This window comes from Tachypleus tridentatus, chromosome 2, assembly GCF_004210375.1.
Source record: "Tachypleus tridentatus isolate NWPU-2018 chromosome 2, ASM421037v1, whole genome shotgun sequence".
NCBI lineage: Eukaryota > Metazoa > Arthropoda > Merostomata > Xiphosura > Limulidae > Tachypleus > Tachypleus tridentatus.
This window is the reverse complement of record NC_134826.1, coordinates 51,736,938-51,756,875: the sequence shown is the minus strand read 5'-3', so window position 1 is coordinate 51,756,875 and position 19,938 is coordinate 51,736,938. Positions and strand designations below refer to the sequence as shown.

The 19,938-nt window shown below is 30.0% G+C and overlaps 1 protein-coding gene across 1 annotated transcript; it reads left to right on the top strand.

Moving 5' to 3' along the window:
- The first annotated feature begins 2,737 nt into the window (after positions 1-2,737).
- On the top strand, positions 2,738-19,094 carry LOC143243800 (uncharacterized). The gene is made up of 9 exons (XM_076487472.1): positions 2,738-2,841; positions 4,831-5,003; positions 7,000-7,080; positions 8,406-8,598; positions 9,810-9,865; positions 11,372-11,866; positions 12,063-12,592; positions 15,365-15,456; positions 16,160-19,094. Exons 2-9 carry the CDS (start codon positions 4,842-4,844, stop codon positions 16,342-16,344), a joined length of 1,794 nt encoding a protein of 597 aa, XP_076343587.1. The 5' UTR covers positions 2,738-2,841; positions 4,831-4,841; the 3' UTR covers positions 16,345-19,094.
- Positions 19,095-19,938: the final 844 nt, after the last annotated feature.

The window sequence follows — 19,938 nt, the reverse complement described above, 5'->3', positions numbered from 1 at the left end:
TTTCATCTCTTATCTTTGTGTCTTCTACAAGTCATTTTCCAAGAGAACTTTTTCAGTATCAATACCCATCATTTGGGCTGAACAATCAGAAACAAAACTTTATCTGAAATACGATTTATATACTCAGTTCTGACAAGTTCTACTACTGAATAAAGGGCCTTTTTTGAATCCAGAATGAACAAACTCAAAAGATTGTATAAAGCATCTGCAGTTTGTACAATTTTTATCACAAATTTTAGGCCTAATTAGTTTCAAATGTTTTGTCAGATTTCAGCATTTAAAAGTCTAACTTGGAAGTAGTATCTGATATGTATAAATAACATTTCAACAAAATTTATGTCTCTCATCTAAATGTTTGGACCTGTGAGTTGCTATGAGATATTCAGACTTAAATAACTATTCAGAGAGTGAAAGAATGGAAGTCATCTCCTTATCTCTGCTTATCTGTGATAGAAATTAGAAATGTCTTCCATGATTGGGATTGTTTGTACAATTTTGAGTTGTAGCAACTATTATGTAATAGTTTTATTCAAATCATAAAGAGGAAAGTTATTAGCTTTCAGTGTCTTCAATACAAAAGTAACTCTTGCAGAGGAAAATTAGATGCCTATGTTTCAGATACAGTTAATGATTCTTTAACATAGAGTTACGTATAAGTTATTCCGTGACAAGGTTTAGGAAAGATAATATTTTGTTTAAAAAGTAGTTAATAATGTGCTTCGTGTAAAATGCCCTCACATCAACAGTTAAATAGAAGTAATTAATTTTATTGGTATACCTTACAAAATTATTGCAGCTTTGAATACACACCAGTTTAAATAAGAGTAAATTATTGCATTTGTTGTAGTATATGTGAAATGTTCATAAGAAGCTACAGAAAAAGTTATTTCCTTACAAAAAACAACAACTTGTGGAAGCTCTTTTTTTCAATCCCAGAAGTTTTGGACAACCAGTATTAATGTGGGTGTCTGTGTGAATATATGACACGTTTTTAACACTTACTGTAACATTGAGAAACAGGTAAAGCGTGATGTACCTAATGGTTCACATGAATTAGTGTTACACAATTTAATTGTTATTGAAATTATTTCCTCTATTCATCCAGTGGAGGAACTTCTGAAATCTCTTTACAAAAACATATGAATTTCTAGGTACTGTAATACGCTGACGGCCAGACATCAAGCTTTCCAACTGGACTGTACCAGAAGACATGCTTATATTGAAGTCCGTCAAGAAGTACGGTGAAGGTATGTGTGAAATACGAGAGTTGTTAAGAAAACAAACACCAGATGTACAGTTTTTTTAAATTTCATGATGAAAACCTTCTTTATCCATTTTATATTGTTTAACAATAATCTTTATGGAACTGATTAAACAAGATTTTTGGAGACAATAAGGTGCTGTGTCTGTCAGTTTTCTTCTATATCTTATGTTGTTATCTTCTGTATTGCACATAACTTATGTATATGTTGTTTTGATCTTATATTATGGGCTGGTTTTTGCCCTAGTGATTTAGCATTTTAGGTTAAAAGTCAAAGTTTGCAATGCTACAAAATGTCTTCCATACTTAGAGTTGGGTGTGTTACAAGAATGGCAGTTTGTTCTCTTATTTGGTGTAAAACCCGTGTAACAAAAGTTACTGAATCTGTGCTGATTTAAATTAAAAAACCAGCAGTTTAAAAAAGTTGTTTGCTTGATTTTTGTTGTTTTTTATTATTCTTATTAAAAAGAAGAATTGGTATCGCATATCTACATCCATTATCTTCAAATTGCACTTTCAATTCCTGAAATATCTAAACAAAACTGTAACCAACATAACATACTTCAGTACTTGTGTATTATGCTCTAAATGTTTTTTCTTCAGGGCATAATTAAGCACGAATACAAAGAAATTTGTGTGTGTGTGACTTTACTGCATATCAATTAAGATACTGTTTGCATGTAAATACAGCTAAGCACAAAAAATATTGGCAACATAGAACCAAAAACATAGAAAATAATTCATAGAACTATTGATTTAAAAAGAAAAGAAAGAATCCAAGTAACCATATTAATGTACACTTATAAAGAAAGCACACAAAATAATTGTTTTTGTTGCACAAAATAATACACTGACTACACTAATAAGTACTTTAAGCTACAAGTTTATGTTGCTGCTCATCGCAATTGAATGTATGGTGTGTGTGTGTGTACTGACATGATAACTTGAGTTTTTAAAACACTATCATGTGCACTGATGAATCCAACCACTCATTGTTTGCTTCAGATAGATGGATATGGCTTTTAGAGCAACTTGAAAACCCTAGGAGATGATTGTAACAAATAATCGGTGATGTGTTTCCTCAGGTGTGTACTGGAGGTGGAAGGCAAATTATTGTAATAGGGCTTCAAGGCATGATATTCATCCCCAAAATGTGCTGTCTTGACACTTTTATCACTATCTACCAAGAGTAAATTAATATGTCCTGTTATAGAATAAGAAAAAAGGCCATTAAAACTACTGTCAGAGCAGAAACAAAAGAAACTTTGAATGAGGCTTTAAATAGAATACTGGTGATATACATAAACTGGATACTGACAACTTTTAAAAGATATTTATTTATATGAATTCATGCAGATAATATGAAAACGATTTTTTTATACAAAATGTACTGTTATAATTTAGTTTTAAAATGATTCTTTTAATTAACTATAAAGATCAAAGCATGCACTGAAATTTCTATATTTTTTTCAATAGGCAACTGGGCAAAGATTGCTAGAAACATTCCAGGCCGAACAGATAATGCTGTTTTACAGAGATACAAGTCACTGAAAACCCATCTTCCTGAAGAAACCTTACAGGTACTGAAAGCTGTAGATCTTGACCTTGTATGGTACTGTTTAAAAGGTACCAATAATAAACTTTCACAAGGTGATGAAAATTAGACATAATGTTAGCATTTCATGATTACAAAAAATTATATTGAGAATATATTTGCTTGCGTTGAAAAACCAATCTTAATTATTTGTGATTGTACAAGAGAAAGTTGCTCTGTAAAAATGAAAAGTTATTAGAACTACATTTGACCTTAAGACTGTTACTGTGTTATTAGTCTTGAGAAATATTCTTTAAGACAACTTTTATGTGTAATTAGTAATTTTTAAATATTTAGCATTTAATAATTAATTTTATTCTTTCATATCCAACTCAACGTCTATAAAAATTGTACTTCATCTAATCCTGAATATATGTGCAGGGACAAAGTATACATACCACTATATTTTAGAGTGTCCTTCAACATGATTTTAGGTATTTGGTGTCAGAGTTATATATTATTAATTTTACCATGAACTGTTGATTGAACAACAGTTAGTGGCAGAGGAGAGTATTGTCAGATACAGTGTACAGGAATACTGCAAACAACTGTAGGTGTGTTTTTTGGAAACTCGAGAGGCAGAGCAAATTGTAAGGTGGGGAAAGGTATTTTTATTCTTCACGTGAACATTGTCTTGTACTCTTATTCGTCAGAGCATAAGTCAGACTGAAAACATCATTTCAAAGACATATCTTGAATAGAAATGATTCGGTAATACATCTGATATTTTGTGGACGACAGAACTTGAACAGTTTACTAAAAGCTTGCTTCATTCATGTTGGTACACAATAAATTTAGAATAATAGTCAACATTTGTTCTTCAGATGATTTTATTCAATGGACTTGACCCTCTGCACAATCATTTAAATACTTCCAGTTTGGGTGTAATTGCATGACTTATCATAATACAGTACACATTTAGATGAAGAAGTTTTACAGTTTGTTACAAAGTTTGACAGTCTTGTCTATAATTTATTGTCTGTATTACTAACACTGTCTTATTCAAATACTTATTCACACTTTACAGTGATTTTTCAAATTCTCAGGTTTGATCAACTAAATGACAGCTGGAAAGAGAAATAAAGTAAAAAAAACGTTAATATCCGTAACATTTTTGATAAAATAAATGAAGAAATATAGTTTTCAACATTCATCATTCTTCATTGAATCATTAGTTTTTAGTAAAAATACTTCATTAGAAATTCTGATTTTGTTCTGTACAAAAGACTTGTAATTTTTACTGAAAGCTTGCCAGATTTTGTAAAGATGCATGTATTGTATCAGGCAATATAGTAATACAATCATATCATGGCTTCATAATACAATACTCATATCATATTGTTGTATCACCCCACATTTAATACTTTCCATTTGTTAAAGCAGGTTTACTGTGTGATTACCCATTGTTGAAGTAGTTTTAATGTATCATTACCCATTGTTGAAGTAATTTTAATGTGTCATTACCTGTTGTTGAAGCCATTTCATTGTGTCATTACCCATTTTCGAAGCCATTTCATTCTGTCATTACCCATTGTTGAAGCCATTTCATTGTGTTATTACCCACTGTTGAAGCCATTTCATTGTGTTATTACCCACTGTTGAAGCCATTTCAATGTATCATTACCCACTGTTGAAGCCATTTTAATGTATCATTACCCACTGTTGAAGCCATTTTAATGTGTTATTATCCACTGTTGAAGCCATTTTAATGTGTTATTATCCACTGTTGAAGCCATTTTAATGTGTCATTATCCATTGTTGATGCCATTTCAATGTTTCAATTACCAATTGTTGCAGCAGTTTTAATGTGTGATTACCCATTGTTGCAGCAGTTTTAATGTGTGATTACCCATTGTTGCAGCAGTTTTAATATGTGGTTACCCATTGTTGAGGCAGTTTTAATGTGAATTTTTCTTTCTTGTTAAAATATTTATTTATTTATTCTTTGACTCTTTAAAGGCATTTACTACTTTAGGAGATGATGAAATGGAAGATGAAGATTTAACTGACAAAGAAACAATAATAGCTGCTCTTTCCAAGGTTCCAAATCATTTCAACAAGTCATCTAACAGAAACCGAGAACTGGTATACTCTGCCCTTAAAGAAAGAGTCAATAGTATCTTAAAGAAAAGTAACAAAAATAAACAGGTTAGTGGTCAGAACTAATTTAAACAGCTAAATCCATTTCATTCAAATAGGGCATACTCCAATACACTCAAATGATCTTTTACTTGCATCAGTATTATTGTAGTAGAATTGGTGTTATCTTGCTTGCAAGAAGGAATTTTAAACTGATAATAATTTGATGTTTTTGATGAGGAAACCTGATCTTTGCATTTGAGTTAATGATGTACTCAACATCCTATCTTAAAAGTGCATCTTTGTTGTATGTATGTAATCCTAAAAAGTTTATTTCAACGTACAAAGAATATTTACTGAAGGTTATACAGACTGGACGTTTATAAACTTAAAGTGATAATTTATTAAAGTTTCATTTGTTCAAATAGTTACAAATTATTTGATCAGTCAAACAAGTATGTAAACCATTTATGTGTGGAAACTTTTTTATCTTGTCAAACTCTTCATGCAAACATTTTTAGGTGATTCAGATTTTATGTTTGATGTTTTCTTCAAACAATTAATGTATACCTTGTAAAAATAAAGACCTATGTTTTATAACTTTCATGTTCAAAGGTACCATCACAGTTATGAAGTGATGTGTCTGAAACCTTCAAGTTTGTAACCTTGTTAGCGTTCAGTAGTATATTTTTTACGTTTATATGTTCTGATGAAATATTACTAAAATGCATAACTACTAGATTAATCACATTATTTACTTGTTTAAAAACCCACTCCACCCTCATAACATTCCATTGATCAAAATCAAGTTTTCTGCTGATTGATCAAAAATTGTATGAGGTACAAAGAACACACACACACACACACATTGACGTTGATTTATATAGATTCAGGGCCTAATGGTTGATCGTATTGCATACTTGTATATATTTTTCTTAAGTGCAACTTTTAAGTGAACACTAACTTGCAACATTTTGTAAAGCAGTAATATGGGACTACAGTTTCACTTTAGTTATATACAATAATATGGGACTTTAGTTTCACTTTAGTTATGTACAGTAATATGGGACTTTAGTTTCACTTTAGGTATATACAGTAATATGGGACTATAGTTATATACAGAAATATGGGACTATAGTTTCAATTTAATATTATACAGTAATATGGGACTATAGTTTCACTTTAGGTATATACAGTGATATGGGACTACAGTTTCACTTTAATATACAGTGATATGGGACTATAGTTTCAATTTAATATTATACAGTAATGTAAGACTATAGTTTCACTTTAGGTATATACAGTGATATGGGACTACAGTTTCATTTTAGGTATATACAGTGATATGGGACTATAGTTTCAATTTAATATTATACAGTAATGTAAGACTATAGTTTCACTTTAGGTATATACAGTGATATGGGACTACAGTTTCACTTTAGGTATATACAGTGATATGGGACTACAGTTTCACTTTAGGTATATACAGTGATATGGGACTATAGTTTCATTTTAGGTATATACAGTGATATGGGACTATAGTTTCAATTTAATATTATACAGTAATGTAGGACTATAGTTTCACTTTAGGTATATGCAGAAATATGGAACTATAGTTTCAGCTTAGGTATATAAAGTGATATGGGACTATAGTTTCAGCTTAGGTATATACAGTGATATGGGACTACAGTTTTACTTTAGGTATATACAGTGATATGGGACTATAGTTTCACTTCAGTTATATATGTATTTGTATAATGGAATGTTACATAGCAGTTGTCTTTTTTATTTTTTTAAGGATCAATGGTTTTCTGTTAATTAACATAATAAAGTGAACATTCTAATGATAAATGGAATTATATATTCATTAGTTTATTACACTTTTTTTTAGCTAAGTTTTTTTCTTAGCTCGAGAATATACTACAGCAAATTTTAAGAAGTGTTATAAGTTGTCCTTTAACGACCATTACAGCTGTTTAAATCTGTGATATATGTTTGTTCTTTCTTCTTAAATGTATGTTAATGTAAGTCTAAAGTACTTATAGTCATTTGTATTTGTGAATAGGTTGTTTTTCGAAGAGCACAAAACCAAGAAGCTCTTCAAGCTATTGGTGTTCGAGGAGCTTTTCAGGATGGGAATAATGAGGTTTGGCTAGCTTTGGAAATTCAAATTAGTCCTAATTCTGTATACTAAACTCATCAGTCTTGAGAATAATAGTATAGTAATAATAAAATTTTAACAAGTTGGCTCCCACACGATCTACTGCTGGGTCATGATAGTCTTTCAGTAAGACCCACTGGTGAGTCATGCTCTATTTTCTCTTTATAGGGCCACTTATTGGCTGGGAGACAGTGGCTACATATACACTTTCTTAAAAAAGTAATTGTAAACTGACTAGTGGGACCTTGGAAAGTATTGGCAAAATAGGCTTGGGAGCCAGCATGTTAAGTGACAAAATTATATAAATTAAACATTATAATCAATATAGTTAACATGAAAGTAACATTAAAGTAAGAATATACATCATAAGATACAAATAACAGTGGTTAGCTGTTTAAGTTGACATGGTTTAATACAGAACCATTACAAGTGTATTCAGCAAGTTAAATTTTCAAACCTTGTATGAGAGAGAAAATAGTGTTAACAATGTAAGTTTTTGTGTGTGAATAATTTCTGTGTTCTTACAGATGAAACCATTTGTCTGTTTCATGTAATTTTTAATGTAATTTAACATTTTTATTCATAGTACACATACTACAAAGTAAATAAAACAAAAAGTAGCAGAAATAAACTTGAATCTTTAAAGCAAGTATTATTTTATGACTAGCCACATTACCAGGACCCCCATATACAAACTCCCATGTTTGCTTCCACAAGCTATACTATGCTTTAGCTCTATAAATCTAAAGATGTAGTCATATCATGATTGACTAAGACAATAAGTAAAAGCTAGTGTCTCACACTTAACGTAGGTTTAAAATGAAAACTTTGTTTACTCTATTTATTAAATGACCCAAAATGTTTATGAACATTTCTTTCAAAGATATGTTACAAGAAGGCCATTTCTCATATGTGGTCATTGCAGGCTGCTTTCTTAACATCTTTAGGAAGGAAAGTACCAGCCATCACTTTCATTTTGTGTAATTAATATGCCTGGAGATAGTTCCAATAAATACAAACATATAACATGTTTATAGTAGTTGTTTTTCTCTACCTTTATTTCCTGTTGAACAGTGGATGACTTTGTACGAAACATTCTACTTTTATAATTGGTCAGAATTTGGATTCTTATTTATGTATAATACATTGTGATATCAGCTGTAATTTGCATACTCAATATCATTTTAATATTTGATATATTTCTGACTCAGTTTTAGTTAGGGTTAATAAAAAGTAGTCACTTGTATATAGTGAGAAGAGAGTGTGTTATTTGTAAAACAGTAACTAAGTTTTTCTGTCTCCTACCTCAGGTTGGAAACAGTTTGCTTATAGCTCAGGCAGACACATTACTCAACCAGGGTAAACGGATCCTCGATCATAAAATGAATGTTTCGAGTCGAGGGAGAAACAAAAAAACAAAAAAGGAAAAAATGATTGATGGAGAATTGTTTCAGTTCTTCAAGTTGACTTTGGCATGTAATAATCAAATCAAAAAAGGCATAGGTAGGTTTCACTAAACGTGAAAGGTAGTTATATTAGATAATTAGATTTTAAAAAATAACTTTGACAGATAAATGAAAGGAAAACAGCTTCAAATTTTGTGAGAAACACTTAAGAAATTTGATTACATTAGTCAATGAAGCTTTCTCTGTATTAGATCTACTGACAAGCTAGTTTCTTATTTTAGCTAGATAAATTCAGATGAATGTGTTGTAGTTATCTAGATTTTTGGAAAAAAATTTTAATAGCTGTAGAAAAAAATGGTGTGTGTGTGTATTAAAATACAAAACTAGATCTTTTGACAAGTATGCCTATCAAAAGGGTTAGAGCTTAATGTTTTGTTAATTACAAACTTTCTTTATCCTCTGTGTTTTTATCTATCATGAATTTGTGTATCATAAATAGATAGTTTAAAAAAAAAGATATTCTAGACAAAAGAAACTTGTTTGATATCAGATAAAAGGATAAATAAAAAAAATGGCTGTTTTGGTTAAGTTTCTTTTGATAAAAATAAAACGTAATTGAAGTACCATAGTGTGTAATAGGTATTGTTTTTATCTATTCTACTTCTAGAAAGTTCAGAATTGTAAACGTTAATGCCATTTGGTTTAAGAAAAACTCTATACTTGTTATAATTTGTTGTTGTTATTTTGTGTAAATATTTAAACCTTTTCTTGTGTGTAGGAGGAAACAAAAAAATGAATATTAATCTAACAAATTAAGATCCTTTTGGATGATTTTGCGTGTCTTAAGTTCTGTATACAGTAAAATCTAAATATTAAAAGAGAAGGTTAAACTAGTGAAATTTGTCACCTTTTTAATCAGTTCCTCTTTTCAGATCCATTAACTTTCCTTTTGTAAATAATATTTTGATGATTAATTTTCTTGTATTAAATCTAAGAGAAACCTTTTTAAGTATCCATGTCTGTCATTTTAAAATAACTTTAACACTTCATTTCTCATATATACTGAACTCATGAGACAAATCATCCCAGAGATTTTTGGATAAAAATTAAAGACAGTTTATTTAATCATCTGTTCCCATTACCAATTTTTTGTTTTTGTTTGTTTTGCTTGCTTTGACCAGAAGTTAACATTAATTAAAAGGATCCTTTATTCTGTTTGGTTTTCCTGAAGTAATTTTCCTAAGCCTAAACAGAACATTTCGTTAATTACACTTTTTAAAAACAAGTGTCTAATTCTTCTTATTCCAGCAAGAACGATGCGAGAAGAGGAAGAGGTGATGGCTGTTAGAAACCAGTTGTTCCAGGTAACAATAATACAGTTCTCATCTCGTGAAAGTTTTGTTGTTATTCACATCAAGAAAAGTGAACTCAAATAAAGTGGAATCTTAATTTATAAACTTCTATACACAAAATGATATCATGAACTGTGTATTTTATAATCAAAACATGTTAGTTATCTGTTACTGGAAACAGCTATGTGACTGGAACACATTTAAAACATACTAAGTTTTCTGTAGTTATTTAGCCACATTGGTTTCTGTGAAGTGTCTTCAATTTAATTTGTTGTTGTTAAGAAACAAATTCATTTGAATTATCATAGAAATAACAGTTTCACTCATAAGTTCTCATAATTACTGAAGTAGTATTTTACCACTGATGCTGGGCCCACTCTGTGGTTCACCAGTTCTTCTAAAGAATTTGTAAGGTTAATTTAAGTAAAAGTTGATAATAAATATTTGTTGTTAAGATAAATCAGTATTGTGCTATTAATCTTATTTTAATTCTGGTATTTCTGTCTCATATAATATTGATAAAACACTTCAATATCTTATTCTAGTTTACACTACAATTATGCTTTAACTCCTAATGTGTTTGTCACGTCCCACTGGCCTGGCAAACCTCGACATTAGGTAAAACGGCTTGTTGGCACCTGTATAGCACGTACGTGGTTGGTGTATTTTCATAAATTCTTTTTTTTTTTTCTTTTCACTTTTGTAATTATAATATCACCACCATTCTATAGATTGTTAATTATCAACAACTGTAGTTATCAAAACTTTGAGGGGTAGGAACATTATAATGTGACAGTCAATCCCACTATTTTTTGGTAAAAGAGTAATCCAAGAGTTGGTGATGACTAGCTGTCTTCCCTCTAGTCTTATGCTGCTAAATTAGGGAAAGCTTTGCAGATAGCCCTCATGTAGCTTTGCACAAAATTAAAAAACAAACCAAGGAGTTGTAAATGAACATTTTTTATATAATTTTTATACTATCTTCATATAATGTTCTCAATTGTCTGTGCTATTTACAGTTTATAAATTAAACTTGTAAATGCTTCTGTTTATTTTAGTTGGCATTTTGTAATGTATTTTAAGTAATTGAAGGACCAGTTATAATCTTCCTGGTAAGACAGTATTGTCAGGAACCTTATTGATTTATTTAACTCATTTTTAATTTGTATATTAAAATGTGACCAACTGTAGAGAACATCATTCCTATGCTATTGTGTGAAATTCATTTTTACAGCAACACGTACAAACAAGAAGTTATCTAAAGAAGTAGCATTTACATTACTGACCACCAGGTGACATTTAAATCAGACTGTGTATTAAATAAAATTCGGATATTTATTTATAAAACCTATGTATAATAATTGTTAATGGATTTTCTACAACATGTAAAATAAGATATATCTACAGTGTGGTAGATAAATAGGGTAAAAAAGATACAAGACAAAGTTAATTATTTCCATATTCTCTGGGTAATTATTTATATACATGTGTGTATACTTGTTTCATTTCTTTGTTTAGTTGTTAAAAATTCCCAAGCCTTCAGACTCTGATGAGGATGAAATTTGTGTAGGTGAGCATCAGGAAATTAAGGATAAAGTAAATCAAGTCTTTGAAGAAAGTGTAAAGGGAAAGTGGCAGCCGTCAGACGACTACAACACGCCAGTGTTTCCGCCGAACCAAACAACAGTTAATTCTTTTAAATTACTTCTTGCACACCGTAACAGGTTGTTACTTGCTCTTAAGAACTTTGTTCCTAGTGATGTATTGATTGCCATCACGAACCGAGGCCACATCTCTGCAGTTAGATGCCAAGAATGTGTAAAAATAGTACAAACAAATCGCTTTGCACAAAGCGTTAAAGAAACTAATCATCCCATTGAACAACTTTCCCAACCAGCAACTGATGTGACTGGAACTCCTCATTTTGTCCTCACAGTGCCTCAGAAAATAGAAGGGTCCACAAATAACCAAAGCTCACAGGGTGTTAAAAGACTGCACGAAGTCAGTAACATGGTAAGATCTAATTTAAATTAGTCCTTGCTTACTTCATAATGTATGTGTTGATTTTATTTTTGTTTAATTGTATAAACTTTTAATTCAAGCCTCAAACAAAACCTTTGGAATGTTCAGAAACATGTGTTTGATAAACGTTCTTATACGAAGTTGTTAAATTTCTGTTTTAAAAATTTAGTTGGTGTTTGTTTCTTAGAGAGAAGTCTCATCAGCTAAACGGTTTTGTGGCAGAGATTGCAACAGTCAGCTTCCTGGCATATCTAGTAATGAAAGTAATGACTTGAGCTTAATTTCTTGTGAAGAACCGAGACATTATGAAACTTCTGGAGCTATAACAGAAGAGACTGGGATGTTAGATACCCAGACAGCTCCACAAGTGTCAGAAACAGAAGTTACCTCAGGTGACAGAACTGAAACATTACCAGGATTACATGCTTCTGTGGTGTCGGAGAAAGAATTACAAGTAACTACATGTAACCCTGTACACCCACAAACAGAAACATCAAGTATTTCATGTAACGAGTGTCTTCGAGTACAACATTTTTTTAAAGAATACCAGCTGCTGAAGGCTAGGTTCTTGTCATTATTCTTGTGGCCAGCTTTCATGTCACAAATTAAACCAATGAGACCCAGTGAAACAAAACAGAATGTAGACCAAAATGGTTCTGGTCAAGAACCTGAAGAAACAGCTAATGAGCAGAGAGATAAATCCAAGAAAAAGAGAAGGTATTGTAAAAAAATATTTTTCATATTAAATTTCTCAGAAGGGAAGTAATAAAATAATAGCCATAAGTCTTGATGGTGCATTGAAGGGTATATAGGAAAAAATAAAGCTGAGTTAAGTGTTTTAATAAACCAGGAAATTGTCAGAATAATTACAAGTTGATTCCAGTCTTGTTGTCAAATTATGTTCAAACTAACCTTTGCAGTCTTTCCTATGGGAGAAAAATTACATAATAAAGAAAAAATTATTTTAAAATTTTTATTCAATCTTGTCCATGTAATCTTTACTTTAAAAAATCAAATTTATATGAACACATACATAGCAAAACTGATACTTCACTGTAAGGAATTCTAAGAAATAGATCTTGTTGATTGCCTTAACAAAATCACCACTTTCCTGTTTGTGTATTCCTTTAAATGTTTAGAACTACTTTCTAAACATATTACATCAAACGACTTGTCCATTTGGAAGCATTGTTTGTCATCAGTTTTAAGTAATATCTAACCAGTTGGATGACTTAACTTAAAAGCATGACTATGTGAGGTCAGTATATTTTGATGGTAATGACTGTTCCAAGTCCATAAATCATGTAACTGTATCAATAATAATATTTACTGTCATTAAGAATTTATTCTCTAATTATCAAAGTCACTGAAGAGTGAAAACCAACACTTGTTTTGCTAGATGTATTCAAATTAACAACAAAAATATGTTTGTATTGTAATATTAAACAATGGAATCTTTTTACTTAAAAATACACTAATGATCATTGGCCATGTTATGAAGTTGTGGTAGACATTCTTCATAAATGATTAAACAACATTAAAACATTGCAAGAATTTTTTCCCTTATCTATTGTGAATAATGCCATCCATTTAACAGCTAAAAAAATAAAATATTTTAATTGAAATTGTTGGTGATATTCAACTGTGTGTGTGTGTGTGCACCTTTCATTGTGATCTCTGATTTATTCAGCTGTGAAGTTTTGATAATAAAAGAAAATCAAACCTTTAAATAATGGAAATAGGCTTCAGTGTTTCTTTTGAGGCTTAAAAACACTCATATATAAACTGGCTACAGACACCAAACAATATAAAAGCTAACTCTTTTGCATTCGGTTGAACCCCCATCTATTCCTGAAGGCAAAAGTGCACCATTGAATTTTAAAATTAAAGAAAATAAACTTGTATTCATTTTTCACGTTTTTTGTTTTAATTCTTCACAGTTAAAATACAGTCAGTAGAAAGTTGTATCAATTTAATTTTGTACATAAAAATTGTAAAATGTCTCAAACTTGTGTTGAAATTTGGAATTTGTTCCAACTATAATACAAAATGAAACTCTCTACTGTCAGTCTTAGTTTGTGTGTTAGTAAACTCTTAACAGAGCTGTGAAGGGTTTTAGTGTTTTAAGATCATTTGTTTCTAGCATTAACTCTTCTGTACACCAGTATGCATATACAGAAATTAAATAAATGTGTTTTTTTATAATATTTGTAATTATTAAATCAGTAATGGCTTCTAGCTTTTCAGCTACTTACACAAATATTGAAACAAAGCTTAGCTTGGTGATACATAACTAGAAGGAAATATTTTTGTAAAGACTGTTGTATTATTTCTGTACTTTGTTTCAATTGGTATTAAATATGATAGAAAAAGAAGTGTTTAAACAAGATGGAGTAGGCTGAGTTAGACCACTTTACTGTATCATATTTCATTTCACCAATGATACAGGTGTTGTTAGGCCTTATCAGTGACTGCTTGAATTGGCAAAAAAAAAAAAAAAAAATTACAAAGTATATTAATGCATTTAAAGCATGTTACTTATATTAAATGAAACTTACTTGTAATTAGGGCTTCTGTTCTGTTTTAACCAATAAATACCAGAAATGGTTATTCAGTTTACCTTAATGTCCTCACCTTTGAAGGCTTTTTCTGTTAATGGTTTCTTTTTTTATAATTTTGTATAAAATATCAGCTGCTCTTAAAAAGATTTAACATAAATAGAAATTATTTTTATACCTGTTATTACTACCATAAGAGAAATTAATGTGCAGAGAATGTGTAGTGTTACAGTATTAAAAGCAAAGACTCCAAAAACCACTTCCATTTTAAGGTATCTGTATAAAAACTAAAAACGAAAACTCTTTATTGATATGTTTAGCAAGAATGTATGAAGACATAAAAACCTTTTGTCGAAATGTATGACAAAAATAAACGTCTTTGGCCATTAAACAGTGGCCATCATCAGTTGATGTTGCTACCTACAACATTCCTGCTGTGTAAGGGTTAACAACATATCCCAATGATTTATTTTCGTAGTTGACATCATGAACATATATAAATAAGATATCTCTTTTGTAGAAACGACCTAATCTGTAGAAAGCTTATCCCAATTACAACAATAAAATAAAAAAACAATAGATTCATTGAATTGATGAATAAGCCTTGCAGCTTTAGAATAAGAGAACTCTTTAACTAATAGAGGTGATGAGGTGCTCTTACCAGTTTTGTAATTAACTTGATATTAAGTGTAAAGAAAATACAATAGAAGTTTAAAAAATAGCTCTTTTTTTCTCAACTTGATAGTGATTCAATGGAGTGGGTTTTATACATGACTGAAATATTTGGTAAGTTTCAGACATGCAGCTATATTCATTAAATTACTTTTCATCAGGAGGCCTTTAGGACTTATCTCTCTAAAATTGTAGTACCTGTAGCAAATACTCTCCCTTGTTGTATGACTTATAAAAGTGTACAACTTATTTCTAATAGAACACCAATGCTTAAAAAGAGGAAACTCAAGAAGCCATGGGTATCAGAGAGGATTAAACAGTTACACAGAGAAGTCACTCAACAACAGTCAGGTATATTTCCTGTTGTACAGTAATAATAATTTATAACATTGAAAGATAAAACAAATTTTCTTTTCAAAAGCTGTATTTTATTATACGAAAGTGTAAAAACATATTGTCGTACATGATGAATTCTCCCGCTTCTCGACAACTCCTAATGTTGTGCATCTTTTATTCAAACAGAATGTTTTGTAGCTTACCTTTCAATGAACTTTTAAGTTTCTTTTTTTTTTAATTATAAATTTTTTGTCAAAACATAACAAATTAGTAGGTCATCCTTGAGAATGTTTTCTATGCTCAGGAAACAAAATATATAAATTTTTTTCTTTTATTCATCAGTTGTTGGTATACACCTGTTTCTGACATGCAAAGTTTTTTTAAAATGGTTGCATTGGATTCTAGTAGTTCAAGTATTTTGCTTCTAAATATTTTCAGATTACTCTCAAAATATTTTTTTTAGTAGATTCTGCTTCATTAAAAAATATGTTCAAGCTAGCTGGACAAATAAATTTGTTTCAACAACGTTTGACCTGAGTTATTGAAGTGTTACACGAAGACATTACCATTACTGACCATATTTCTTTGTATTAGTTAGAGATTCTGTAATGAAAGAAAAGGATCATTGTTCAGTAATATGTAGACCATACATATGGTTGTGTATATAGAAATTTATTTTTTAATGTATTTCTTTATAATGAAAAATTATCTTCCTCAGGAAATGAAAGTGTAGTTAATACCATGCAAGAAACTCCAGGTAATAGTCAAGAGGGTTGTATTCCACCAGTCGTCCAAGGAAGTGAAAAAACTATAAAAAAACGACAACCACGTTCTAAGAAAGATAAAAGTGTTAAACTGGAACCTACAAGGAGAAGCGCTCGACAACAGAAGAAGTATGCCTGAAATAAGAATTCACTAACAAAATCATTTCAGGTGTTGTATGCCTTGGATTGTTACAGATAGAACCAGTCAGAGCTGTGTACCAGAAACCTTGGTAGTTTCTTGTTTGTCCACTGGATATATTTCATCATTCTTTTGGTATTTTTACCCATAAGAAAAGACTGTTTGAATGTATGGTTTACACTTGAACTGTACAATTTTGTTAGCAGATTATATCTAAACACCAACAAAACGGTTTAATCCTATTTTCTTTTCACTTAATAATTAGTACTGTCATTAAAGGTCCACGTTTTGATGTAGTTATGATTTAGTTATATGTTCAAACAAGAGTTGTTCAAGAGGACTCATTGAATTGAAAATTTAGTAAACCTTAAATGATAGAAATATTTAGTTTTATCAGAACAAGCAAAAGTCAGAAAAGTGTACTTGCATCTTGTCATGATGCAGAGAAGTTCATTGTGTAGTAAGTTAAAAATCTAAATGAACTAGTAACTGCATTATACTGATAATGAACATATTGGTCATAATTTCACTATAATTGTAATTGAACTTACACAAATCTAATAATTCATTTTGTCAGTATCCTAATAATAGACTCCACGAACAGTGTTTAAATATCTGCTAGATTATTCTGATGAAATATTTCGTCGTACAAATATAAATAACGTATTCATTTCAAAATGTTAACAAATGCTGTCAGTGTGGGAAAAAACTCGCACTAAATCCTGTGTTCTTGTAATTATCTGTCACTTTAACATTGTAACTGGTAACACTACAAATCAAGAATATCAAAACATTTTTAAACATAAGCTTGACCTATGTGATATTGTATGTTGAACTGAGAAAATTAGTTCTGTAATTTACGTTTCATTAAAAGGTGTTGAAATTTGTTTTTTTAATATGTATTAAAATGCCTGTCTTATGAAGGTCCTAGACGCCAATTAAATAAATGCCAACATTATTGTTTAGTCATGAATTAATTTTATACCTGTGTTGGATAAATATTCTTTCAAATTACATTTTATGTAAGAGTTAAAGACAAGAAAAAGCATGGTTTTAAAATATTAAGTTTTTCCATGTTGATTTAGAATAATTGTCTTATTTATTCCACATAATTATGTTTTTCAATCACCTGTCCAAAGACTAGTGCTGGTCCATCAAAATCAACTTGTCAGTTTGTGGGAATTCACAGAAACAAAAAATAAAAACTGTCAAAATATTCATTTGTAAATAACTTTTTTTATTGATCTTGTATTTTACTGGTCCACAAGAGTGTAGGGACTCAATATCAAAAGGGTTGAAAAAGTGATGGTTTTATACATAACAGCATTTAAAAAACAAACTGTGAAGTTGACACTGGATAAGCAACTGTGGGTATTGATACCAGAAGTTGCAAGATTATTTTTCAATCTTTTGTCATTGAAACAATTTCCATAGAATTATACAAGTGAAAATTTTTAAATAATTGAAATAGCATTTTGGTAAAATTGGAGCTAATTAATGATATTATAATTTGTAGCCCATCACATTATTGTTAAGTAAATTCTGGATTTCTGTACAGTATATTGTAGTACTGTCTGGGTTAGTAATCTAATTAACTTGTTTATATTACCACTAAGGTTACACAATATAGTGGATTACCATAGTGGTAACCATGCTTCTTAGACATTTATTCAAAACCATAAGTATTTTTTAAAAAAGGGTATCTGCAGTGTCACTGGATGCTATTTGTGTATAGGATACACTCTATTGTTCCACTGGCACCATCACTGAAATCTTCTGTTTTAACTTATTACAAACACAACTCACCTTTCACACATCTAAATGTGACAAGTAATAAAAACAAGAATAATACAATTAATTGCCAGATGAAATGTTAAATTAAAAAGTTAAAAATGATTTAATCCATTTTGTCAAGGTAAATGTGTTTGGAACCAAAATTATTTTTATATCTAACATGTCTTTTTAAGTACAAAGTGGACAAATTTTGAATTGTGAATAACAAAGTTGTGAGTGATTAAACTGGAGTATGCTACACAAATAATTAAGCAAGATAGGTTATTGCAAGTTATGGTGGATTTACTTGTACCCTGTTATATTTTAGGTGAGTAAATAATTTCTAATTTATATAAAATAAAAACTGTTGATATATGGATCATACGTGTATCTTGTCCATGTTGAGACTACTTCTTTTGTTTCTGCTCCTACCTCATTCTTATAGCTTGGGCCAGTCTTTGTTTAAATACTTGATCTGTCATCTTTCATTTAGGCCTAACATTAGCTGTGTTTTAAAACCTGTCTAGGTTTGCTAATAGTTAGATGTAGTAACATTTAAAATCACATTCAAGAAGTGTTAATAATAATAATATTGTAAGTAAATTTTTCATTCTCATTTTTCAATTTAAAAAGAGAATAATTAAAAGATTTCAAAGCATAATTAAAATGTTTATATACATTATTAAACTTTTGTACAATGTGTATTCTTCAAAACTTACACTTTTTATGTAGTACAGATACTTTGTATTTTCCACTTCTTAACTTTGTTTGTCTATTACTTTAAGTGATAAAAATGGTAACATATTTCACACTCACACCAATAAATGTTAATATAATGAGTTTTAGAAAAGTTGTAATAAAATGTCGTATGTTACAGTTCTTTCACCACATGTTAATTTAATGTTTAGTTGAGTCATTTGTAACTTCAGTAAACTGATATTTTTTTTATATAATAAAGATTTGGTTTAAAAAATCAATGCTGTGTTATTTCTGAGTTTTTTTTTTTGTACACAAGACAGTAATGTATATCTTTTAAATGTACCATAGTAAGTTAAGAGCTATGACAATAAAAACCATCAAAATCCTTTTATTTCAAACATGGAAGTTACCACTTGCTATGCTGACTGAGCAAGATTTAATGGATCAACATCACTGACTACCTGAAATTTCAATCCATTTTTCCCCTCCCAGAAAAAAGACTCCACATCTTTGAGCTGCAAGTTAGTTATAAAAGTGATAGCCAAATACTACTATTCAGTCTGACAAGAACAGCCTAATAATCAGCAGTTTTAACCAGCTGTCTTTTCTATAGTCTGTCACTCTATAATTAGGAAAGGTTAGTACAGATAGTTTTTGTCTAGGCTTGCACAAAATTCAACAAAAATGTATCTTTGGTTTTCTAGCAAGGTTTAACTTGAAGATTTGTTGTTGTTTTTTGTGTTAGGTAAAGTTAACTTTAGAGATCTGGGGAATTGTGGAAAATTAATATGGTTGTTATGATAAAGCTAGCTGATTGTCTAAAAACTATACAAGATTAACAATTCCTTAAACTTATTGTAAACATTAAGTTTAAGAAACTTAATATCCACTATTTCAGAAATGAGCATTATAATTTGTGTTTTTGAGGTGAATGAACTTGAATGCCTTAAATACCCAAAAAAAATACAACTGATTGTGAGATAGATCAAGTTAGTCCAACATCTGATAGGTGTATTAGAAACAGTTATAAAGTGTCTGCATTATAAAAATTACTTCAACTTTCACAACTCAACAATGTGCACTGGGAGATCTTCACATTGTGTTTGAATCATTTTCTCACAC

Excerpts from the sequence above, each read along its gene's own strand:
- LOC143243800 (XM_076487472.1), top strand. The coding sequence starts at position 4,842 with ATGGAAGATGAAGATTTAACTGACAAAGAAACAATAATAGCTGCTCTT. Across the intron at positions 7,081-8,405 it reads TTCAGGATGGGAATAATGAG|GTTGGAAACAGTTTGCTTAT; the intron begins GTTTGGCTAGCT and ends CTCCTACCTCAG. Across the intron at positions 11,867-12,062 it reads TGCACGAAGTCAGTAACATG|AGAGAAGTCTCATCAGCTAA; the intron begins GTAAGATCTAAT and ends TTTGTTTCTTAG.